The sequence below is a fragment of the Symphalangus syndactylus genome, chromosome 7 (genome assembly GCF_028878055.3).
Source record: "Symphalangus syndactylus isolate Jambi chromosome 7, NHGRI_mSymSyn1-v2.1_pri, whole genome shotgun sequence".
NCBI classification, from domain to species: Eukaryota; Metazoa; Chordata; class Mammalia; order Primates; family Hylobatidae; genus Symphalangus; species Symphalangus syndactylus.
In genome coordinates, this window is record NC_072429.2 from 122,694,009 (window position 1) to 122,719,722 (window position 25,714).

Consider the following 25,714-nt stretch of genomic DNA (forward strand, 5'->3'; position numbering starts at 1 on the left):
GCTGGCTGTGGCCTTAACTTTCAGTTCTATGGAATCACTGTTGTATCTGCTGGTGGAGGCATTCTTTTTTGGAACTAAGATCTCTAGGCTAACAGGATAATAAAGGAACAAGAGGCAAAAATTTTGCTAGTGAGTCATTAGGGGTAATAGCGAGTGCTGCCATCCCATTTTTACCGCTTGATCCCTGGACCCATGAGTCCTGACTAGCACCATACACTGGATGCTGATTCAAAGAATACACAGCTTTCTGTAGAACCTTGCCCCACTTCGGTAAAGTACTGTCACCTAGTTGGTGAGGTTGCCTGTAACTGTGACTTCAAAAGGCCATTCCACCATTCCATCAAGCCAGCTGCTTTAAAACGGTTGGGAACACCATGAGACCAGTGAATTCCACGAGCAGGAACCCACTGCTGCACTTCATTTGCTGTGAAGTGAGTCCCTTGATAAGAGCAACGCTGTGTGGACCACCATGAAGGTGGACAAGGCATGTTGTAAGTCCACAGATACTAGATTCTACAGAAGCATTGTGTGCAGGGAAGGCAAGTTCATATCCAGAGCAAATGTGTATTCCAGTAAGGACAAAATGCTGCCCCTTCCACAGTGGAAGTAGTCCAATGTAATCAACCTGCCTCCAGCTAGCTGGCTGGTCACCCCAGGGAATGGTGCCATATATTGAGAACTCAGCATTGGTCTCTGCTGTTGGCAGATTGAGCACTCAGTGGTCACCGTAGCCAGGTTGGCCTTGGTGCTTGAACTCCATGTTGTGAGCATGCGTGTGTGTGTGTGTGTATGTATGTGTGTGTGTGACAGACGGAGGAGAGAGAAGAGACTGGTAAAATTTTGGGGGATTATAGAGGCAAAAAACATGAGGAAGTTGCCTCAGGAACTCATAGAAAATGTGGGGCCTCTCACAAGATTGTTAGACTTTCAAAACATAAATTTTTATTTTATAGAAAAGTTGCAAAATCATTGAGTTCTCTTGAATTTCTCACCCAGTTTTCCCTCATGGTAGCATCTTACATTACCATGGTACATTTATCAAAATGAAGAAACTGAAAATGGGGCATTACTATTAACTAAGCTCCACGCTTTATTTTGATTTCACAAGATTTTCCCACGAGCATCTTTTTCTGTTCTAGGAGCCAGTCCAGAATCCCACATTGTATTTTTTGGAGCTGGATTTTGAGGCAAATGTAATCATCCCTAAGGTTACATATCATATATCATATATGAAATATGTATTAGATATAGATATATTATATAATATGTGTTTAGCTACCTATCAGATCAATTTTATTTTTATTTTTGTAGAGATGGGGCCTCACTATGTTGCTCAGGTTGGTCTCAAACTCCTGGGCTCAAGGGATCTTCCTGCCTCAGCCTTCCAAAATGCTGGGATTTCATGTGTGAGCCACTGTGCCCACCCTCAGACTTCAAAATATAAGACATTTTTTTTTTTTATTTTTATTTTATTTATTTTTTTTTTTGAGACAGTCTCACTCTATAGCCCAGGCTGGAGTGCAGTGGCACAATCTTGGCTCACTGCAACCTCCACCTCCCAGGTTCAAGCGAGTCTTGTGCCTCAGGCTCCAGCATAGCTGGGATTACAGGTGCTTGTCATCACACCCGGCTAATTTCTGTATTTTTAGAGAAGATAGGGTTTCACCATGATGGCCAGGATGGTCTCGAACTCCTGACCTCAAATGATACACCCACCTCAGCCTCCCAAAGTGCTGGGATTACAGGCGTGAGCCACCACAACCGGCCTAAAATAGAACAAGTCATTTTTATTCAACAGTTCTTAGAAAGGTCTTAATGAGGAAATGATACAGATGACGATTTGGACCCGAAGCTGTTAAAAAATTGTTACTTTTTTCCTGGGGTATTTTATTAATCAAGGAAGATTTTACAGGGGTGGATGAGTAGAGAAAAAGGGGCAGATACGCTTCACCACGGGCAAGCGTGGGGTAATGTATTTTGAGAGAACCTATCCAAGTTGCATGTATGCAGGTGACATGCTCGTGGCTATTATGAAGACCTGGAGGAGGAAAAGGCCAGAAAGCTGCAGACAACCCAACAGTGTCAAGCACAGAGGCTGGTTTTCACTGAGAACGATGTAAGAAGGAACAACATTGCAGCCTTGTTGAAGCCACAGTGATGCTACCCAGAGACTCTGCAGAGCTGCCAGTCTCCTGCAGCTCCACAGAGCCGGGACAGGGTGGCAGAAGGTGCACCTCTGATGAGCAAAGGATGCGGGGCTTTTGTGGGCGTGGCTCTCATGGAAGCATCAGGGACCATCAGGGACCGTGATTAGGAAGTTTGCATCTGAGTGCTGGCCCTTCACTAAAGGCCTGTGTGACTTCCCGCAGGCTCCTGTCAGTCCTGAGTCTCCTCATCTATAAAATGAAAAGACGTCTGGTGAGACGGTTTCTCAGGACAGTTATGGCTCCAACATGGTATCACGGCAATTATAACATGAACAATGCCTTACGTTTGTGAAATGGTCTAGGCTTTTCTGAGCTGTTTCGAGGAAGTTAGTGCATTTTATCCTTATGACAACACTGAGAGGATGAGAAAAAAATATTACCTGCATTTTATTACTCATTTCCCCAGTAGGGTGTTGATACCCTCTAGGTCATTCCAAGCTCTGGGGAAATCCAAGGCTCCTCCCACAGTGCCCACCCAGATGTCTGCATGTTCTGGGGGATTATGTGGTTGCAGTCGCAGTCACTTTCCTTCTGGGCTATCACAGCTTCATCTCGGATCTCTGCAGTGTAACATGTCAACTCAAATGTGAAACTTAGATTCATTGCCACAAAAGAGTCCACTCACACAGTGTTTCTGAGTGTGGTGGTCTATGATGGGGATTGGGGCAGAGGGCCAATGGAGGAGGTGTTTCCATTTCAGGAATGTGAATAGAACAGGGGGCTGAAGGTATCTTCTGTCCCTTTATTACCAAGGGTGTCTTCACAGGCCCTTCTCATTTTGTCTAAGCCTTGGGGATGGGCTCTCAGCAGAACAAAGAAAAGCCCATTCTGGGAGGAGGAAGTAGCTTGAGCAGAGGTGACTGTGGGGACTGCCAGGCATGGTGGGGGATAGCGGGAGACTGTGGGAGTGAAACTGGGAGTGAAAGCCAATCTCTCCAGGCTTCCTGGCACTGCATTTATTCTTCTGCTATACACTTACCATAATCTGCCTTGTATCCTAGTTTGTTAAAATAAAATTTTCATTGAAGTGAAATTCACGTAACATAAAATTAACTATTTCCAAGTGTACAGTTCCGCAGCATTCAGTACATTCACAATGGCTTACAATCATCACCTCTACCTAGTTCTAAAGCAGTTTTAGCTCCAAAGGAGACCCCATTACTCCCAGCTTTCCCTCTTCATCAGCCCTGGGTCACAATGAATCTGCATTCTGTCCATATGGATTTACCTATTTTGGAGATTTCATGTAAATGGAATCGAAGGGTGCCCATGGGACAGATGAAAAGGCTGGAATTTAGCTCAAACAGTTCAGGACCCAGGACAGTTCCAGGCATCATGGGAGAGGGACGTTGTGATGCGTGCCCTCAGTTCTTTTTTGTGTTTGGGGAGCCTGACTGGAATGGATAGTAGGTGGCCACAAAACCACAAATGGGCATTCCATTTAAAACTGTGAGCTCCTGGCAGGCAGGGAGTTGGTTTGATTTTTTGCTGTGTCCTCTGCTCTAGGCCTTGAGTAGCCTTGGTAAGTTCTGGTTCTAACTTAAACAATACATAGAGGTTAGTGCCATGGAGGGCGGGCGTGGAGCAGAGGGTGGTTAGAGCCCACTGAGTTCTCATCCAGAGCATTAGTATGGAATGGGAAAAAGGGAGTGGGCGATAGTTGGATGTGTGGGTTTATGTCCTGACTCTGCCATGGACCAAAAACATGATCTTGGGCCGGCTGTCTTCCCACTGGACCCCACAAAGCTGTAAACAGAGTGGAGCAAGAGAACGGATGTGAAGGAGGCTTTTAAAGTGAAAATGGTATATCTATCTATCTATCTATCTATCTATCTATCTATCTATCTATCAGCACAGTGGGGCTGGTCATATGGGCCAGCCCCATATTACCCTAATATATTATGTATTAATGTAATATATATAACTAATGTATATTATTACTAATGTATATTAGTGTATTATTGTATATTACTAATATATATAACTAATACATATTAAATATATACATATGTTTATATATGTATTAGTATGTATATGTATATACATATGTATATGTGAGATATATATATATAATTAGGGCCCAGGCCTCATACTAACATATAGAACACAATCTTCAAATCTGCAGCGCTTTCAGCAAGCATATCTTTCTGTGAGAGAAGGAAGAACTTGGGTCCAGTTCCAAGCTCTTTCGTGTCTTAGCAGCCATGCCCTTGTGTAAGTTATTTAATCACACTGAGCTTCGATTTCTTCATCTACAAAGTGAAGTTAATGACATCGTTTACTTGGTGTGGTGGTGTTTCATTGTCACTGTTCTTAGCATTCCTGTTGAATGCTTTTGAGAAGAGATTTCAGAAACACTTTCTCATTGTGTCCCCGACTGCCTGGCACCTCTATATATGAGGGCACAACTGCTTCTATCTGCTTGGATGAAGAGTAGCAAGTTAGCACCACACATTATGTGCAGTGCAAATAGATTATTTTCACAGAATTTAGTATCAAGTTATACCCCATTCCCATTTATTTGCTTTTACACCAGGCGAGTAGAACCATTGTTAGAAAAAAAGGTCCCACTATTGCAGTGTGATGCATCACTGGGCGAGCTGGGCGGGTCAGATGGAGATGGGGCAGACCAGCCCCACTGTGCTGATGTTGGTAACTGCTCAGATGAGATGCCTTGACAAGCATGGGAAAGACAGTAGATTCCATTCATCTCCTGGGTATCCTCATTGACACAGTGCCTGATTTATGGAAAGTCTGAACTCCAAAGAGGGTACAAGTAGAGAACGTGTTTACTTTTTCCAACCACTGCCTTCTCTTACTCTGATGGATTTTTCTTCCCAGCCCTGTGAAAAATCAGAAAAATCTCATTGTTCTCTGTGGTTTTAGTTATTAGAATGTTTTGTTTTGGTGATCATGATTTGTATTTAGTTATTAAAAAGTAGTCCAGGCCTTGGCACGATGGCTCATGCCTGTAATCTCAGCACTTTGGGAGGCCAAGGCAGGAGGATTACTTGAGGCCAGGAGTTCAAGACCAGCATGGGTGACAGAGACTCCATATCTACAAAAAAATTTTCTAAAAATTAGCCAGGCATGGTGGCATGCACCTGTAGTCCTAGCTACTCAGGAGGCTGAGGTAGGGGGATCACCAGAGCCCAGGAGTTCAAGGTTACAATGAGATATGATCATACCACTGCACTCCAGCCTGGGCAACAGGGTGAGACATTGTCTCAGAAAAAAATCCAGTCTAGTGTAAATCAAAATTTTAACATCATACGCAGTTAAAACTTTTTCCTTCCCTCCCAGTTCAGTACTAACCTGTTAGGAATGCTCCACTGTTTCTCTCTTCCTATCACCCCTCCTGTTCCTGGCTCTTACAGGGTGTCAGATGGATGGGCTCGTCCTGGTGGCTGGCCTCTGAAGTGGGTACCAGCAGCAGTGGTGCAGTGGCTGTCCTCCATGAGGCCCCTCAGCCAGCAGGTTCTTGGAGGCCACCGCCCTTCCACTGCCCTCTCTCCTCTTCCTGAGGTTCTACCCTGTTCCTACTGCCAGAATTTTCTAGACAAAAAAGCAGAAACTAATTTCTGTGTTCATGTCTGTTCTCAAGCTCCTGGGGACTGATAAACTCTCCAAAAGCTGACCACATTTCACTCCAGAGTGGCCCTGGCACTTAGCATCTCACCTGTGAGTGAGGTGTCAGCTTCCCCTTCCTGCAGGCATCCCCACATTTTTTTGAAGAGTCTTTGGAGCCCTCCTCATTTGGCCAGGGACTGGGGGTCATCCCTTCTCCTCCTTCATGGGAAACAGGAGAGGAAATGCTCCCCCACTCTTCTCTGACGACTCCCTCCTCTGTTGGGTTCTCCTACTTTAACCAGCTTCCTTTACATGACACTTAAAGAAAATTACATAGGCTGATAAGGATGGTGAGGTGAGGGTCTCAAGGCCAGTTTGGCACCTACTAGACAGTTCTGGAGATGGTGTCCGCCAGGTTCTTGGTGCTCTTTTTAGAATATGGGAGTATGCATTATCTATTCTCTTAAGCTTTGGGGCCTTAGCTAAAATTTTGAGAGACAGCAAAAGTCAATATGCTAAGAGGCTGTGAGTGTTTGGAAGATGATTCGTTAGGGCAGTGCTAGTTGCTGTAACAGATACACCTGAAATCCCAGTGGCTTAAAGTGCCAGATACTTATTTCTTGCTGACTGGCAGTCTAGTCACCAGTGGAATGAGGTTGGGTCCTGGACTGATGGGGACTGTGTCATCTTCAACACCTGCTTGCAGATGAGGAAAGAGAGAAAGGAAGTGGAAGATCAGATATGAGGGTTTAGCAGTGCAGACATGGGCATGGCATCTGTCACTTCTCTTCGTATACTTTGGCCACAACTCAGTGATGCAATCACAACTAACTGCAAGGGAGACTGGGAAACACAACTCACTAGACGTCCAGGAAGAAGGCGAGATGGCTTGAGAAGCAGTGGATCAGTCTCTGGCACCAAAGCTTTCGATGATCAACCTTCAGAGTTTAGGATAGTGGAAAGCCAGCTCCGGAAGGGGTGGTAGAGGCCATTTAGACCAGAGGATTTCCACCAGGGCAGTATTGCCCCTGTAGGGACCACTCATTTGGAAGTATGCGGTGCTGTTTTAAAAAATTTTAATTGACAAATAATAATTGTGTGCATATATGTAGGGGACAATGTGATGTTTTTATTCATTTGTTTTTCTTTTTTTCTTTTTTTTTTTGAGACGGGGTCTCATTCTGTCACCCAGGCTGGAATGCAGTGGCACATCTAGGCTCACTGCAACCTCTGCCTCCTGGGCTCAAGCAATCCTCCTTTCTCAGCCTCCAGAGTAGCTGGGACCACAGGTGTGCACCTCCACGCCCAACTAATTTTCATACTTTTTGGTAGAGGTGGGGTTTTGCCACATTGTACAGGCTGGTCTCAAACTTCTGAGCTTAAGCAGTCTGCCTGCCTTGGCTTCCCAAAGTGCTGGGATTACAGGCATGAGCCACCATGCCCAGCCCATTTATTTATTTTCAATGTGATGTTTTGATCTATGTGTACATTATGGAAAGAGTTAGTCAAGCTAACATATCCATCACCTCACCAATTTATCGCTTTTTTGTGTGTGGTGAGAATGTTAAAAATCTATCTTGGCAACTTTGAATTCCAGTCTAACTGAAACTTTCTACACTATGATCCACATCTTCCTTTTCCCCATCCCTTCTCCTCCCACAAATCTCAGCCTCTGCTAACCCCCTTTCTACTCTGTTCCTATGAGGTCGACTTTTTTAGATTCCACATATAGGGGAGATTATACGGTATTTGTCTTTCTGTGCCTTGCTTATTTTACTTAGCACGGTGTCCTTCCTTTCCATCCATGTTGTCACAAATGTCAGGATTTCCCTATTTTTTTAAGGTTGTGTAGTATTCCATTGTGTGTATATATATTTTATATATATATATACTACATATATAAAAATATGTATATATACACACTGCATTTTCTTTACCCATTCATCCTTTGATGGTCATTGACATTGCTTTCATAACTTAGCTATTGTGAATAATGATGAAATAAACATGGGAGTGCAGATATCTCCTTGGCATGCCAATTTTAATTTGTTTGGGATATATACCTAGAAATGGGATTGCTGAATCATACAGTAACTTTATTTTTAGTGTTTTAAGGAAACATCATGCTACTTTCTGAAATGTCTGTGCTAATTTATATCCTCACCAACAGCACAGCAAGATTTCCTTGTCTCCACATCCTTGCCAACACTGGTCATCATTAGGCTCGAGTGCAGTGGTGCCATCTAGCTCACTGCAGCTGCAAACTCTTGAGCTCAAGCAATCCTCCTGCCTCAGCCTCCCGAGTAGCAAGGACCACAGGTGCGTGCTACCACACCTGGCTAATTTTTGAATTTTTCTGTAGATATGGGGTCTCTCTATATTGCCCAGGCTGATCTCCAACTCCTGGCCTCAAGCAATCCTCCGGCCTCAGCCTCCCAAAGTGCTGGTATTACAGGCATGAACCACCACGCCTGACCAGGTTATTTGTTTTTATGCTACTGAATTGAGTTCTTCATATATTTTGAATATTAGCCCCTTATCAGATGTATAGTTTGCAAATATTTTCTTCAAATTTGTGAGTTGTCTCTTTGTTTCTTTTGCAGTGCAGAAGCTGTTTATTTTGATGCAATCTCATTTGTCTATTTTACTTTTGTTGCCTGTGCTCTTGGCGTCCTGTCTGAGAACATGTTGCCTAGACCAATGTTGTGGAGATTTTCTCCTGTGTTTTCTTATAGTAGCTTTGCAATGTCAGGTCTTACGTTTAAGTCTTTTATTCATTTTGAATTGATCTTTGTATATGGTGTGACATTTTCATTTAGGACAATTTCTGGGTTATCACTGGCATTCCCTGACTAGGGACAATGCAGTCCCACACAAAAAATAACTAGCTCAACCTGCTGATTTTTATAGGGATGTCAAAGTCCAAGGTGGGAAAGATGGTTTTCTATGGCCACACATTGTAACCTGGGACAATAATTCCAGTGCCTGACTCTGACCCCAGTGTTCTCACTTTTCTCATACAAGATGTAGTAGTGAGTAAGAATGCTGGCTCTGGGGGGTTGAAATTCTGACTCTAGTACATTGTATCTGTGTGATGCTGGGCAAATTACTTATCTAAGATTCAGTTTCTTTATTTACAAAATGAGAACAATTTCTTAGGACCTACCTTCTATGGTTGTTTTGAGAATAAAAATGAGTTGATTTACCTGCAAAATGCTCAGAATAATGGCTGGTACATGGGGAACTCTCTTTAAATGTTGGATGTTATTGCCCTTAATATTTGCATGTCATTGTTTTCATGAAGATGGATGGCTTTTTTTTCTTATTTAAGTGGTTTTATTGAAGCATAATGAACTTACAGAGAAGTTCACATGTCACAAATGTGCAACTTAATAAATGCCCACCAGTGGGGTCCACTCATTACCAGCATCCAGATCAAGATGCAGAACATCACCATCACCCACGAGGTCCTGTTCTGCTCTCTACCGGTCCCTCTTTCCCTCAGAGAGTAAACCATTATTCTAAATTTCAGCAGCTTAGATGCTTTTTTGCCCATTTTTGTACTTTGCATCCATGAAATCATAGAACATGTACTTTTTTGTGTCTCTGGCTTTTTTCCCTCAACATTGTATTTGTGAGATTTCTCCTTATTCCTTTCTTCCTTTCCCGCTCCCTCTCCCCTCATTTATTGGATGGGAATAAAGTACCAGTACAGAGGGAACATATCTGGGTGAGTGACTTCATCGGAGTTTTCAAACAGGCGAATAGGTTACTTAGATTAATGAAAAGAATTTGGTAAAGGCTTGCTGCCTTATTAAAATCATGACATTTAAGAATCCAAAGGTGGTAAGAAGTTTGGAATTAGTGATTTGGACATTGAGGAAGGAATCAAAGAGAGAGAGAGATGATAAGCAAAAGCCTAAAAAACATAGCATCATTTCTAGGGCAATGACTCAAAGTGGGCCTCTTGCTAGATGGAGTCAGTTCAAGAGAGCTCTTTCATTTCCCACTAGCATTTTCCCTGATCATTTTATTTATTATAACTATGGCTCATTTCTTTATATAATGAAAATGCATTCTAAAGTACAAGTTGTTTTCCATGAAAATGATTCCCAGAAAAATGATTTTCTGCTGCCTGCTCACACTTTGGAAGGTGCCCTCAAGTGACCCCACTGCTTCCTTCTCCAAGCTGCCCTCCCTGCAGGCCTGTTGGTACATTTGTGCAAAAAGTAAATAAAAGGCTGCTGACTTGAACGGATATTCATCTTTATTTTTATACTCCAGTGGGAGCCATTGTCTGCTTAACTTCAGGACATCAAGGTAATTCATTCTTTCTTTCACTATAGAGGCAAAACAAATTCTGACCCGATGGTTCCACCAGGCAGGAAGTCACCAAAGAGTTGCCAGACATTTTAGGAGAGCTATCGCATAGAGAAATAAAGAGCACAGCCCTGCAGAGAGATTCACAAATGATTTAATCAGTAGTTCAGACAGGTAGGGAGAGTTGTGAGCTGTCATCTATCAGGTTAGTCTGAGTTATGCATCTGGATCCAATTTGGGGCTGAATTTAGAATTGCTACTAGATGAGACTATGTGCTTGTTTAAGGTGACTAAGATAAAGTAATAGGAAGGGATATTTTTCCCTAAAGACATAATGAAAGAAATTGCTTCTGGGCCAGGTCTAAAGGTAGAAAAAGCAAAGGATTACACTAGTTTCTTTTTCACCTTTGCAAGAGTTAATATTTTAGTGTTATATCTCACTGTAGAGTTGGACATTATCAGTATTATTATTGCCCAGATATGATCTCCCTTGTTTTCTTGGACATACCCATGGCTTCAACCATTACCTCGTATAGGTGACTTCCAAATCTGTACCCCGAGCACATCTCTTCCCCTGTGCTCTGTATCTGTATATCCAAATGCTGGCTGGGCTTCTTCATCTGGAGATCCTTCCATTGTCTCATACATAGGAAATACGTCCAAAGCTGAGCTCATAATTTCTACTTTTTTGCTGTCAAATCCATTTCATCCTGTATTATCTGACTAGATGAGTGGTGCTATCCACTCGCTAAAGCTCAAGCTAAAGATATGAAAGAATCTAAAATTTAAAGGAAGAGATATTTATGAATTGGACAACTCAACATTGTTAAGATGTCAATTCTTCCCAAATTAATTTATATATTTAATAAAATCTCAGTTTAAATTTCAGCAAGTCACTTTGTAGATATTGACAAGCAATTCTAAAGTTTATATAAAAAGGCAAAAGAATTCGACTAACGCAAACAATACTGAAGAGAAACAAAGTTAGAATTAGTATTATTATAAATACCATCTTCCAATTTTATATCTGCACCCTGGCCTCTCGCCTGAATTCCATATGTGTATATACAACTGCCTATACCAGATCACCTTGTACATCTCTAATAGGCACCTCAAACATCAAGATCTTCATAGCAGGCTCTGGCTTCCCACCTGTGCCACCCATAGATGCTCTTCTAAATGTCTTCCCCATATTAATAAATGACAACTCCATTTCTCAAGTTTCTCAGGCAAAAACCTTTGGAGTCATCCTTGACTCCACTTTCATGCATACCATTTCCAATTTATGGGCAAATCCTGCAGGCTCCCCCTTCAGAATCTGTCCGGAAGCTAACCACGTCCACCATCTGTCACTACCATTCTGCCCCAAGCCACTGTTGGCTCTGGTCTCTTAACTCACTCCTGTTTCATACCTTGTCCTCTATAGTATTCTCCCATCAGAATTCAGAGTGATCTTTGACAAACTTCAGTCAAATCATGTCACTGTGCTTCTCAGAGCCCCTCAGTTGCTCATTATTTCACTCAGAGTACAACTCAAGATCTGTTCACACTCTGCAAGGCCCTCTGCAGTCTGGCCCTTGTCTGTTCTCTGATCCCATGTCATGCCACCCTTCCCTCTCTCTCTACATCCCAGTCCCACTTACCTGTCCGCTCTTTCTTGAATTACACCCAGCAAGCCCCTTTCTCAGGGTCTTGCACTGACTCATTCCTCTTTCTGGGATATTTTCATCCTTTCCTGGATACTCTTTGTGGCTTGCTTCTTCCTTCACTCAGATCTAGTTAAATGTCACTTTTTTTTTTTTTTTTTTTTTTTTTGAGATGAGTCTTGCTCTGTGGCCCAGACTGGAGTGTAGTGGCATGATCACAGCTCACTGCAGCCTTGACCTCCTGGGCTCAAGAGATCTTCCCATCACAGCTTCCCAAGTAGCCAGAACTACAGGCGTGTGCCACCACACTTGGCTACATTTTTTTTGTTTTTTATTTTGTAGAGATGGGGTCTCACTACGTTGCTCAGGTTGGTCTCAGATTTCTGGCTTCAAGCAATCTTCTCCCTTTGGCCTCCCAAAGTGCTGGGATTATAGGCATGAGCCACTGTGCCCAGCTTACTTTTTCAAATAGTTCTTCCTTAACCACCTTACAGAAAAAAGCAATCCCTTCTACACCTTGACCCCAGCACTCTCTTTTCCCTTTACTCTGATTTTTTTTTCCCATAGTGCTTATGGGGCTGACATGCCATAAGTGTATGTTTATGATCTCTCTCTCTCTCTCTCAACTAGAATATATGCTGCATGAGGGCAGGGACTTGTTCACTGATATAGCCTTAGAACTGAGAATGGTCCCTGTCAACATTTGTGTGGGTGAAAGCTGTACGTATTCTTTAAAACACAGAGTACATGTTACTTCCTAAGGGAACCTTATCTAACCCCATACCTGCTAGGCCCCTAGGCTAGCTTGGCCATTCACTCCTCCCTGCTCCCCTGCATCCTGCAATCAGAGCTTCATAACTGCCTATTCGCTGTCTAGTTCCCTCCTCACCCACACTGGTCTGCAACTTCCCTAGGCATGGACTGGGTCTTCCTCCTCCTACTGGTATCGCTGGTGCCCACCACAACACCATAGAAATGTTTACTCATGGGACAAAATGATGAAATTTACATGAAAGCACTTGGCAAACGTCACTCAAGAGTCATCCTTTCATTTATTTTTAAATTATTGCTGATTCACCAGATTTGTCTAGAACTGTGAGGCTTCTTTTTGTTCACCACCACGGTTTTATCCAACCCTCATCTGTTAATCATATTTTTCCATACCCTATTTTCTCAGTGCTTCCAAAATAGCAAAATTTCTCTGGTTGATGCTATTTTTCTGTATAAAATGGTGAAGGTCCTGGACTCACATGCCTGGGTTCTCTGGGCCCAGGCTGGGCAAGAAGGAATTGTGGGGGCTTTGGGAGCCTGCAGCTGGCAGCACTGGCATCAAATGAGATGAGGTGGCGGACATGGCCAAACACTTTCAAGCGGTGAGCATGAGAAGGCTGTCATCCCCTCTGCTGCTTTGAGAGGCAGTTTGGGGAACTGTTCTCTGAGAGCTCTCACTGGTAGCCTCATCTTGCTTGAATCTACATTTCTCAGGACTCGGATTAGCATTTTTCCAAGATTCCTCCATAACATATCGTTCAAAAAATCCACTGGAATATGTATGTGAAATAAGCTTCCTTTAACTTTGGTTTCTTTACCAGTCCCTGGGAAAAAAAAAAATGAAGTTATTATCTCCAGTGAGATTGATTTTTTTTCCTTCCCTATAAAAGCTTTTATCACTATGAAAAATCACCAGCCATAGTAGAAGCTGATAAATTATCATGGTTCTTTACTTAAGTCGATTTATCGTTCTAAATACAGGGAAAAAGGGGTGCGGGTGGGGGAGAGGGCTCTATAGAAATCTTTTTGGCATTGTGAACAATCACATGCTCTGATTGCTTTAATGTTTTTCTAATAAAATGGAGGGTCTCCTTTAAGAAGTCAGGCTTAAAATTGTTAAGTCACCGTGTGTCACTCTCCCAGAGAGGGCAAGTCTTAGAATTAAAAACAGCTGGAAGAAGGGGGCAGTACAGTAACATGATATGTCCTAGTTCCAAAGCCTCCCAGAACGGACGCAGGCCAGAGGAGAGGCAGGAAGACGCGTGCTGTGCTGGCTGACTACTGAGAATTAGGGCAGGGAAAATTGGGGGACTCACTGGAGACATTTTTGCTCCCAAATATGCTTTTTAACTCTTTCATGGCCAAGTGTAACCTGGAGTTCACAGAGTCAAAGTCATAAGGAGAGGCTGGAGCCATCTCTGGGTAGGAGTAAGTTAAATATTGGGCAATTGATTAACACCCGAATGTCATCATTGTGGCCCAAGCCTCTGACGTACCCATCACCTCTCAGGGAGCCACCACTGTCCTCCACCTCAACAATTTCTGACTTCTGTCGCTTCTACTGTGAGAGGCTGGGGGTAGAAGTCATATCTCAGGAGAAGGACGACCCTTAGTGCTCCCTCCAGGCCCTGTGCAGCTCTAGCTATGTGACCTTGAGTAAGCTTCCTTACCCATGAGCCTTATCCTGAGCATAAGCGAGTTAACATCTATGACGCATGTGGAATCATGCTTGGCACATAAGAGGAACTGTGTGTACATTAATCAAATACTTTTTTTTGCCTTGTCCAAATACTATTTTTCCTATTCCTTTCCATAAACATTTATATTTAACTGTATTTATTTTAAAAGAAAACTTTGTCACTGCTAAAAATAGAAAACCCATATTTTTGTTATAAAAAATGTTTTCACTTTTAGTGATAACATTGAGAACAAAACAGTGTTAATAGATTCCAGCTCTATTCCATGGCCTGTGCTAGGCTCTTCGCCTGAGGCCACTTTCTCTCTGTTAAAAAGTGAGATTAGCAAATGTTTAAGCACTAAGGATACAGTAGAACCAAAATGAAACTTTCCCTTTGATGTAACCGCAAGGATCAAGGGAGAAAGAGAGTGCCTAATAATTTTCTTATCGTAAGATTCAATAGGCCAGACCAGGCTGGGCAACATAGCAAGGCCCCATCTCTACACAAATTTAAAAAATAATAAATTAGCTGGGTGTGATGGCATGCTCTCGTAGTCCTAGCTCTCCAGAGGCTGAAGTGGGAAGATCAGTTGAGCTCAGTGGTTTGAGGCTTCAATGAGCTATAATTGTGCCACTGCACTCCAGCCTGGGCAACAAAGTAAAACCCTCTGTCAAAGATTCAATATTATTGTTTTTATTTATTTATTTATTTATTATTGTTATACTTTAAGTTTTAGGGTACATGTGCACAATGTACAGGTTTGTTACATATGTATAAATGTGCCATGTTGGTGTGCTGCACCCATTAACTCATCATTTAGCATTAGGTATATCTCCTAATGCTATCCCTCCCCGCTCCCCCCAACCCCACAACAGTCCCTGGTGTGTGATGTTTCCCTTCCTGTGTCCATGTGTTCTCATTGTTCAATTCCCACCTATGAGTGAGAACATGCAGTGTTTGGTTTTTTGTCCTTGCGATAGTTTGCTGAGAATAATGGTTTCCATCTTCATCCATGTCCCTACAAAGGACATGAACTCATCATTTTTTATGGCTGCATAGTATTCCATGGTGTATATGTGCCACATTTTCTTAATCCAGTTGATCATTGTTGGACATTTGGGTTGACTCCAAGTCTTTGCTATTGTGAATGTGGCACAATAAACATACGTGTGCATGTGTCTTTATAGCAGCATGACTTATAATACTTTGGGTATATACCCAGTAATGGGGTGGCTGGGTCAAATGGTATTTCTAGTTCTAGATCCCTGAGGAATCGCCACACTGACTTCCACAATGGTTGAACTAGTTTACAGTCCCATCAACATTGTAAAAGTGTTCCTATTTCTCCACATCCTCTCCAGCACCTGTTGTTTCCTGACTTTTTAATGATGGCCATTCTAACTGGTGTGAGATGGTATCTCATTGTGGTTTTGATTTGCATTTCTCTGATGGCCAGTGATGATGAGCATTTTTTCATGTGTCTTTTGGCTGCATAAATGTTTTCTTTAGAGAAGTGTCTGTTCATATCCTTCGTCCACTTTTTGATGGGGTTGTTTGTTTTTTTCTTGTAAATTTGAGTTCATTGTAGATTCTGGATATTAGCCCTTTGTCAGATGAGTAGATTGCAAAAATTTTCTCCCATTCTGTAGGTTGCCTGTTCACTCTGATGGTAGTTTCTTTTGCTGTGCAGAAGCTCTTTAGCTTAACTAGGTCCCATTTGTCAACTTTGGCTTTTGTTGCCATTGCTTTTGGTGTTTTAGACATGAAGTCCTTGCCCACGCCTATGTCCTGAATGGTATTGCCTAGATTTTCTTCTAGGGTTTTTATGGTTTTATGTCTAACATGTAAGTCTTTAATCCATCTTGAATTAATTTTTGTATAAGGTGTAAGGAAGGGATCCAGTTTCAGCTTTCTACATAGGGCTAGCCAGTTTTCCCAGTACCATTTATTAAATAGGGAATCCTTTCCCCATTTCTTGTTTTTGTCAGGTTTGTCAAAGATCAGATAGTTGTAGATATGTGGCATAATTTCTGAGGGCTCTGTTCTGTTTCATTGGTCTATATCTCTGTTTTGGTACAAGTACCATGCTGTTTTGTTTACTGTAGCCTTGTAGTATAGTTTGAAGTCAGGTAGCATGATGCCTCCAGCTTTGTTCTTTTGGCTGAGGATTGACTTGGCAATGTGGGCTCTTTTTTGGTTCCATATGAACTTTAAAGTAGTTTTTTTTCCAATTCTGTGGAGAAAGTCATTTGTAGCTTAATGGGGATGGCATTGAATCTATAAATTACCTTGGGCAGTATGGCCATTTTCACGATATTGATTCTTCCTACCCATGAGCATGGAATGTTCTTCCATTTGTTTGTATCCTCTTTTATTTCATTGAGCAGTGGTTTGTAGTTCTCCTTGAAGAGGTCCTTCACATCCCTTGTAAGTTGGATTCCTAGGTATTTTATTCTCTTTGAAGCAATTGTGAAAGGGAGTTCACTCATGATTTGGCTCTCTGTTTGTCTGTTATTGGTGTAGAAGAATGCTCGTGATTTTTGCACATTGATTTTATATCCTGAGCCTTTGCTGAAGTTGCTTATCAGCTTAAGGAGATTTGGGGCTGAGACGATGGGGTTTTCTAGATATACAATCATGTCATCTGCAAACAGGGACAATTTGACTTCCTCTTTTCCTAATTGAATGCCCTTTATTCCCTTCTCCTGCCTGATTGCCCTGGCCAGAACTTCCAACACTATGTTGAATAGGAGTGGTGAGAGAGGGCATCCCTGTCTTGTGCCACTTTTCAAAGGGAATGCTTCCAGTTTTTGTCCATTCAGTATGATATTGGCTGTGGGTTTGTCATAAATAGCTCTTATTATTTTGAGATACATCCCATCAATACCTAATTTATTGAGAGTTTTCAGCATGAAGGGTTGTTGAATTTTGTCAAAGGCCTTTTCTGCATCTATTGAGATAATCATGTGGTTTTTGTCTTTGGTTCTGTTTATATGCTGGATTACGTTTATTGATTTTTGTATGTTTGAACCAGCCTTGCATTCCAGGGATGAAACCCACTTGATCATGGTGGATAAGGTTTTTGATGTGTTGCTGGATTTGGTTTGCCAGTATTTTATTGAGGATTTTTGCATCAATGTTCATCACGGATATTGGTCTAAAATTCTCTTTTGTGGTTGTGTCTCTGCCAGGCTTTAGTATCAGGATGATGCTGGCCTCATAAAATGAGTTAGGGAGGATTCCCTCTTTTTCTATTGATTGAAATAGTTTCAGAAGGAATAGTACCAGCTCCTTCTTGTACCTCTGGTAGAATTCAGCTGTGAATCCATCTGGTCCTGGACTTTTTTTGGTTATTTAAGCCATTAATTATTGCCTATTATTATTTAAGCTATTAATTATTGCTTCAATTTCAGAGCCTGTTATTGGTCTATTCAGAGATTCAACTTCTTCCTTCTTTGGTCTTGGGAGGGTATATGAGTCGAGGAATTTATCCATTTCTTCTAGATTTTCTAGTTTATTTGCGTAGAGGTGTTTATAGTATTCTCTGATGGTAGTTTGTATTTCTGTGTGATCAGTGGTGATATCCCCTTTGTCATTTTTTATTGCATCTATTTGATTCTTCTCTCTTTTCTTCTTTATTAGTCTTGCTAGTGGTCTATCAATTTTGTTGATCTTTTCAAAAAACCAGCTCCTGGATTCATTGATTTTTTCGAAGGGTTTTTTGTGTCTCTATTTCCTTCAGTTCTGCTCTGATCTTAGTTATTTCTTGCCTTCTGCTAGCTTGTGAATGTGTTTGCTCTTGCTTCTCTAGTTCTTTTAATTGTGATGTTAGGGTGTCAATTTTAGATCTTTCCTGCTTTCTCTTGTGGGCATTTAGTGCTCTAAATTTCCCTCTACACACTGCTTTGAATGTGTCCCAGAGATTCTGGTATGTTGTGTCTTTGTTCTCGTTGGTTTCAAAGAACATCTTTATTTCATTTCATTATGTAGCCAATAGTCATTTAGGAGTAGGTTGTTCAGTTTCCATGTAGTTGAGCAGTTTTGAGTGAGTTTCTTAATCATGAGTTCTAGTTTGATGGCACTGTGGTCTGAGAGACAGTTCATTATAATTTCTGTTCTTTTACATTTGCTGAGGAGTGCTTTATTTCCAACTATGTGGTCAATTTTGGAATAGGTGTGGTGTGGTGCTGAAAAGAATGTATATTCTGTTGATTTGGGGTGGAGAGTTCTGTAGATGTCTATTAGGTCCGCTTGGTGCAGAGATGAGTTCAATTCCTGGGTATCCTTGTTAACTTTCTATCTCGTTGATCTAATGTTGACAGTGGGGTGTTAAAGTCTCCCATTGTTATTGTGTGGGAGTCTAAGTCTCTTTGTAGGTCACTAAGGACTTGCTTTATGAATCTGGGTGCTCCTGTATTGGGTGCATACATATTTAGGATAGTTACCTCCTCTTGTTGAATTGATCCCTTTACCATTATGTAATGGCCTTGTCTCTTTCGATCTCTGTTGGTTTAAAGTCTGTTTTATCAGAGACTAGGATTGCAACCCCTGCCTTTTTTTGTTTTCCATTTGCTTGGTGGATCTTCCTCCATCCCTTTATTTTGAGTCTATATGTGTCTCTGCACGTGAGATGGGTTTCCTGAATACAGCACACTGATGGGTCTTGACTCTTTATCCAATTTGCCAGTCTGTGCCATTTAATTGGAGCATTTAGCCCATTTACATTTAAAGTTAGTATTGTTATGTGTGAATTTGATCCTGTCATTATGATGTTAGCTGGTTATTTTGCTCATTAGTTGGTACAGTTTCTTCCTAGCCTCGATGGTCTTTACAATTTGGTATGTTTTTGCAGTGGTTGGTACCGGTTATTCCTTTCCATGTTTAGTGCTTCCTTCAGGAGCTTTTTTAGGGCAGGCCTGGTGGTGACAAAATCTTTCAGCATTTGCTTGTCTGTAAAGGATTTTATTTCTCCTTCACTTATGAAGCTTAGTTTGGCTGGATAAGAAATTCTGGGTTGAAAATTCTTCTCTTTAAGAATGTTGAATATCGGCCCCCACTCTCTTCTGGCTTGTAGAGTTTCTGACGAGAGATCAGCTGTTAGTCTGACGGGCTTCCCTTTGTGGGTAACCCGACCTTTCTCTCTGGCTGCTCTTAACATTTTTTCCTTCATTTCAACTTTGGTGAACCTGACAATTATGTGTCTTGGAGTTGCTCTTCTCGAGGAGTATCTTTGTGGCGTTCTCTGTATTTCCTGAATCCGAATGTTGGCCTGCCTTGCTAGATTGGGGAAGTTCTCCTGGATAATATCCTGCAGAGTGTTTTCCAACTTGGTTCCATTCTCCCCGTCACTTTCAGGTACACCAATCACACGTAGATTTGGTCTTTTCACATAGTTGCATATTTCTTGGAGGCTTTGTTCGTTTCTTTTTATTCTTTTTTCTCTAAACTTCTCTTCATGCTTCATTTCATTCACTTTGTCTTCCATCAGTGATACCCTTTCTTCCAGTTGATAGCATCGATTACTGAGGCTTGTGCATTCATCACATAGTTCCCGTGCCGTGGTTTTCAGCTCCATCAGGTCCTTGAAGGACTTCTCTGCATTGGTTATTCTAGTTATCCATTTGTCTAATTTTTTTTCAAAGTTTTTAACTTCTTTGCCATTGGTTCGAAGTTCCTCCTTTAGCTCAGAGTAGTTTGATTGTCTGAAGCCTTCTTCTCTCAACTCGTCAAAGTCATTCTCCATCCAGCTTTGTTCTGTTGCTGGTGAGGAGCTGCATTCCTTTTGAGGAGGAGAGGCACTCTGATTTTTAGAGTTTCCGGTTTTTCTGCTCTGTTTTTTCACCATCTTTGTGGTTTTGTCTACCTTTGGTCTTTGATGATGGTGATGTACAGATGGGTTTTTGGTGTGGATGTCTTTTCTGTTAGTTTTCCTTCTAACAGTCAGGACCCTCAGCTGCAGGTCTGTTGGAGTTTACTGGAGGTCCACTCCAGACCCTGTTTGGGTATTAGCAGCGGTGGCTGCAGAACAGCGGATATTGGTGAACCACAAATGCTGCTGCCTGATTGTTCCTCTGGAAGTTTTGTCTCAGAGGAGTACCCGGCCATGTGAGGTGTCAGTCCGCCCCTACTAGGGGGTGCCTCCCGGTTAGGCTACTCGGGGGTCAGGGGACCCACTTGAGGAGGCAGTCTGCCCGTTCTCAGATCTCAAGCTGCATGCTAGGAGAACCACCACTCTCTTCAAAGCTGTCAGACGGGGACATTTAAGTCTGCAGAGGTTATTTCTGTCTTTTGTTTGTCTGTGCCCTGCCCCCAGAGGTGGAGCCTACAGAGGCAGGCAGGCCTCCTTGAGCTGTGGTGGGCTCCACCTGGTTCGAGCTTCCTGGTTGCTTTTTTACTTAATCAAGCCTGAGCAATGGCAGGCGCCCCTCCCCCAGCTTTGCTGCTGCCTTGCAGTTTGTTCTCAGACTGCTGTGCTAGCAATGAGTGAGACTCTGTGGGCATAGGACCCTCCGAGCCAGGTGCGGGATATAATCTCCTGGTGTGCCATTTGATAAGCCCATTGGAAAAGCGCAGTATTAGGGTGGGAGTGACCCGATTTTCCAGGTGCCATCTGTCACCCCTTTCTTTGACTAGGAAAGGGAATTCCCTGACCCCTTGCGCTTCCCGGGTGAGGTGATGCCTCGCCCTGCTTCGGCTCAGGCACGGTGCACTGCACCCACTGTCCTGCACCCACTGTCCAGCACTCCCCAGTGAGATGAACCTAGTACCTCAGTTGGAAATGCAGAAATCACCTGTCTTCTGCATTGCTCACGCCGGGAACTGTAGACTGGAACTGTTCCTATTTGGCCATCTTGGCTCCACCTATTTATTTATTTTGAGATGGAGTCTCACTCTGTTGCCCAGGCTGGAGTTCAGTGGCATGATCTTGGCTCACTGTAAGCTCTGCCTCCCAGGTTCAAGCGATTCTTCTGCCTCAGCCTCCTGAGTAGCTGGTACTACAGGCATGTGCCACCATGCCCAGCTAATTTTTTGTATTTTAGTAGAGACGGGGTTTCACCATGTTAGCCAGGATGGTCTCCGTCTCCTGACCTCGTGATCCGCCTGTCTCGGCCTCCCAAAGTGCTAGGATTACAGGTGTGAACCACCATGCCTGGCCAGAGTCAATATTACTTGACATCACTTAAAAATAATCCCAGTGCCACTAATATGTGTATTTGTCCTCTACTGTGGGAAATACTCACACGTGCATGTGCACATACAGACTCACACTCACACACATTCACTCACTGAAGTATATGTTGGGAAAATGGAGGTTTAACCTCACATCTCTCAGGGTCGTGTGCCCTCTGTCCACTCCCTGCTCTGCCAGGGAGCACATGTTGCTGGGCATCTCTTGGATCTCAGAAGCTGTTTGTCTGTTGGATGCTGCCTTATTGCCATGGGTTAAGGTTGCCATGGGGCAGGCAGCACTTCTGATCATGCTGTCCCCCATTCACCATGACATTGCCTCCAAGATTCAGACTCTACTGAAGGATTGGAGGTAATTTAAAAGAATTACAATGCAGCTTTAGATCATATCACTTTAAAGCTATTTGAAAATTATGATTATCCCTAAGGTTCTTGGAGAAAGCATCCCTCAAATTAATTTTCTTGGTAAGAAATTCCTCGTGGGCATCCCCTCTTCCCCAACCAACTCCCAGTTCCCAACTTCCAGTTCCCAACTTCCCTCCACTCTTCCCATATGCTCTCCTTCATCAAACCAACCAACTGATCAACTGATTGACCAGCTGATCAACCAACGGACAGACCAACCGAGCCTTCTTCTAACTCCCACTGTATTTAACTCCACCTCTTTTCATGACATTTTACTGGCAATCCACAGGAATTGGCTTTATCTCAGTACCTTATTTATGTCCTCGGTCCACAGCAGCCATTTCTACAAGTCCAGTTTATTCAGTTGAGGAGTTGAGGTTAATATCTTGAGGGGTTTTAGGCGGGACAAGTAGTGACGGAAGCTGATCTCCCAGTTTTGCAGAGAAGAGAACTTACTTGCTCCAGTTCCCACTGAGTGGTCCCACCACCCAATACCCACTGAGCTTTGGGGCAGGAAAAGGTAAATCAGGGAAGCTGACCCAGGGTATTTTATGCCCAGACAGCCTGAAAGTGGTTTCTATCACTTCAGCCCACATCCCCAGCTTTGCGGCACTCAGCCACAAAGGCCCAACTCAACCACAAAGGAGGCTGGGAAAGCCGCCTTCTTGGGTACCCAGGGAAAGGAAATGGAATGGTGAATACACAGCATTGTCTCTGATTCCTCGCACTGGTTTCTTTAAAGCAAGATGATAGCTGTGCTCCTATCATTTAAATACAGACCCTGGATTTCCTGCCTGACATCTGATGATCAATTAATTATGATGCAATTCTGGGAGCTTTGCCTAACACACATAACATGATCCATTTGGGGGCTAGAACCTCCCCTGGCCTTTTACTTGATGCTGTGCAAGCTGAGCTTCATTGCACGTTACCTGAAGCTTAACCCCAAACCCTTCCCCTTGGGAAAGATCTCTTGTAAGTAATCATGTTTGTTGCAATGACAAGTCATGTGCAATGGTGTCTGTTCACCTTGGGAGTAATTTGAGAGTTATCTTTTGCTTATTTACTTAATTAGATTGTTTTATTAGAGTTCAATGCTAAGAGATATAAATAATATCTTTTTCCTCACTTGGGGATGTTTTTTCATAAAATACATTAACATTTCAAAAAAGTGAATGAAGGAACTAAAAAAAAAAGTCCTCACTAAAAAAAGAAAAATTGCTTTTTCTCTATGTAGTTGTCTTCCTGATGAATCTTCATGAGGGTAGGGTGGAATGGTGGGGTGCTAGTGAGTTGGGGTGAAAGGCAAGAATGCAGAATGTACCCAATTCACCTATGGCAAATAATGGGCACATTTTCTCTTTGTTTTGATGTTCTAAGTTTTGTTCTAAGTTTGACTTTTCTTTAAAACTCTTGAGTACTAACTTATATGATATTTAGTCTGAGTTAAGAGTGAATTCCTATTTCCAAAAGTGAAACTCAGAGAATATTCTTTTTCCTCTAAATAAGTGGGCCTTTTGTCCAGAGAATGCAGACTTTTCAGGGATGAGTTTTTTTTTTTTTTTAATGTCTGAATAGTATTATACTGTATATATATATATATATTATATATATAATATATTATATATATAAAATATATATATATATATTTTTTATTATACTTTAGGGTTTTAGGGTACATGTGCACAATGTGCAGGTTTGTTACATATGTATCCATGTGCCATGTTGATTTCCTGCATCCATTAACTCGTCACTTAGTATTAGGTGTATCTCCTAATGCTGTCCCTCCCCCCCCTCCCCACCCCACAACAGTCCCCGGAGCGTGATGTTCCCCTTCCTGTGTCCATGAGTTCTCATTGTTCAATTCCCACCTATGAGTGAGAACATGCGGAAACCAACGAGAACAAAGACACAACATACCAGAATCTCTGGGACACGTTCAAAGCAGTGTGTAGAGGGAAATTTATAGCACTAAATGCCCACAAGAGAAAGCAGGAAAGATCCAAAATTGACACCCTAACATCACAATTAAAAGAACTAGAAAAGCAAGAGCAAACACATTCAAAAGCTAGCAGAAGGCTAGAAATAACTAAAATCAGAGCAGAACTGAAGGAAATAGAGACACAAAAAACCCTTCAAAAAATTAATGAATCCAGGAGCTGGTTTTTTGAAAAGATCAACAAAATTGATGGACCGCTAGCAAGACTAATAAAGAAGAAAAGAGAGAAGAATCAAATAGATGCAATAAAAAACGAAAAAGGGGATGAGTTTTTAAAAAGCAAACTTTAGTGCCACCACCCAGCCATCCTTAGACCCACACAAAGGAAGTTAAAAGAGTAAAGCTTCAATACCCCAGACCCTGTGTGGCCCATCTTAGTAAGGGCCTTGACCTGGCAGCCTGAAGGTCCCTGAGGAGCTGAGTCGGCCTTGTCTTATTGGGGAGAAGAGACAATTTCTTCCACAGGTCCCGACAGACCAGCAATAACGTGGATTATGCGTCCTGTTTTCTCAAGTTGTGTCAGAGCAAAAGGAGTCACAGGACTCCTCCTTGGTGGGGCTGATTGAGCATATTCATGGAGCTCATCTAAAGCTGCTAAGAATTTAGGGGCTGATCTGCTTGTAATCCACTATTTCTTTCACATCCTGGTGCTAAAAGCTAATCACTGTTTCACAACCTTTCTATCATCACTTTTGAACTACCACATTATAATCAAATGGCATCATCCTTCTTTTAATTGAAGGCTTACAGATTTCAACTAATTTAAGGGATTCTTTAGGGGAACCAAAGAAAGAAAATCTGATGTGAATGTGATATTTGCCTAAAGAACATTGAAACCCAAAGGGATTGTCTTGGAACTCTGGCCCACAAAACCACATACATTTTTTTTTAATGAAGTCCCTGACGCCCAAGAATATTTTGAAATAGATTTACTATCTAGTAGATCTGTTTATTTTAGTTTAGAGCAAAGGAACGAGCCAAAAGCCCAAACCTACATGAAGCACCTCAGCTGCCTGGCTTCCTGATGTCCATCTGTCTTAGCAGCCCCTGAATAGATGAAATCGAAGTGATTAGTGAAGAATAGAGTTAGGGTTAGAACCAGATGGAGATGTGCTTACTTGGTTTCAATTTCTCTTTGGGAACAGGGCCCACATCTATCTGGTTTATTCATTCATATATATTTACTGAGCAGTGACCATATGCTAGGCATTGAGAACACAGCTGTTGATCAGGATAGACAAGATGTCTTCACAGAGCTGATAGAGTGGGAGTATCAAATAATAAGCAAAATATGAAAATAAGAAACATTGAGATAGTGCCAAGTATTCTAAAGGAAATAAAATAGATATGAAACAAATGACAGGGAAATGAGAAGAGGGCCCTTTTAGATAGGGTTATCAAAGGCCTTTCTAAAAGAACGTTATGAATAGAGCACAGAGGATTTTTAGGGCAGTGAATCAACTCCACATGATTCTATTGTGGTGGACAGATGTCATTATACATCAATCCATACACACAGAATGTACAACACCAAGAGTGAACTGTAATAAAAACTATGGACTCTGGGTGATAATGACATGCCAGTGCAGGTTCATTTATTGTTAGCAAGTGAACCATTCTGGTGCAGGGATATTGATGATGGGGAAGGCTGTACATGTGTGGGGGTTGGGGGTGTGTAGGAACTCTCTACCTTTTCTCAAGTTTGCTGTGAACCTAAAACCATTCTAAAAAATAAAGTTGATTAAAGAATTCACCACCACCAATACAACAAAAAAACCCTTAAAAAGCCAGAGGTAAATTTGAGCTGAGATATGAATAACGAGAAGGTGTGAGCAATGGTAAGAAGCCAGGGAAGAGCCTTCTGGTCAGAAGGATGGGCAAGTGCAGGAGCATAGAGGTGGGGCTGTGCTGTGACATTTGCATTCCCTG

The 25,714-nt window shown here is 42.2% G+C and overlaps 1 protein-coding gene across 1 annotated transcript in view; it reads left to right on the plus strand.

Moving 5' to 3' along the window:
• The first annotated feature begins 290 nt into the window (after nt 1–290).
• Nucleotides 291–25,714, plus strand: part of FER1L6 (fer-1 like family member 6) — a 260,996-nt gene continuing 235,572 nt past the window's right edge. Inside the window, exon 1 of the mRNA XM_055287184.2 lies at nt 291–491. Coding sequence (XP_055143159.1) covers nt 487–491 — 5 coding nt within the window. The 5' untranslated portion in view covers nt 291–486. The remainder of the gene's footprint in view (nt 492–25,714) is intronic.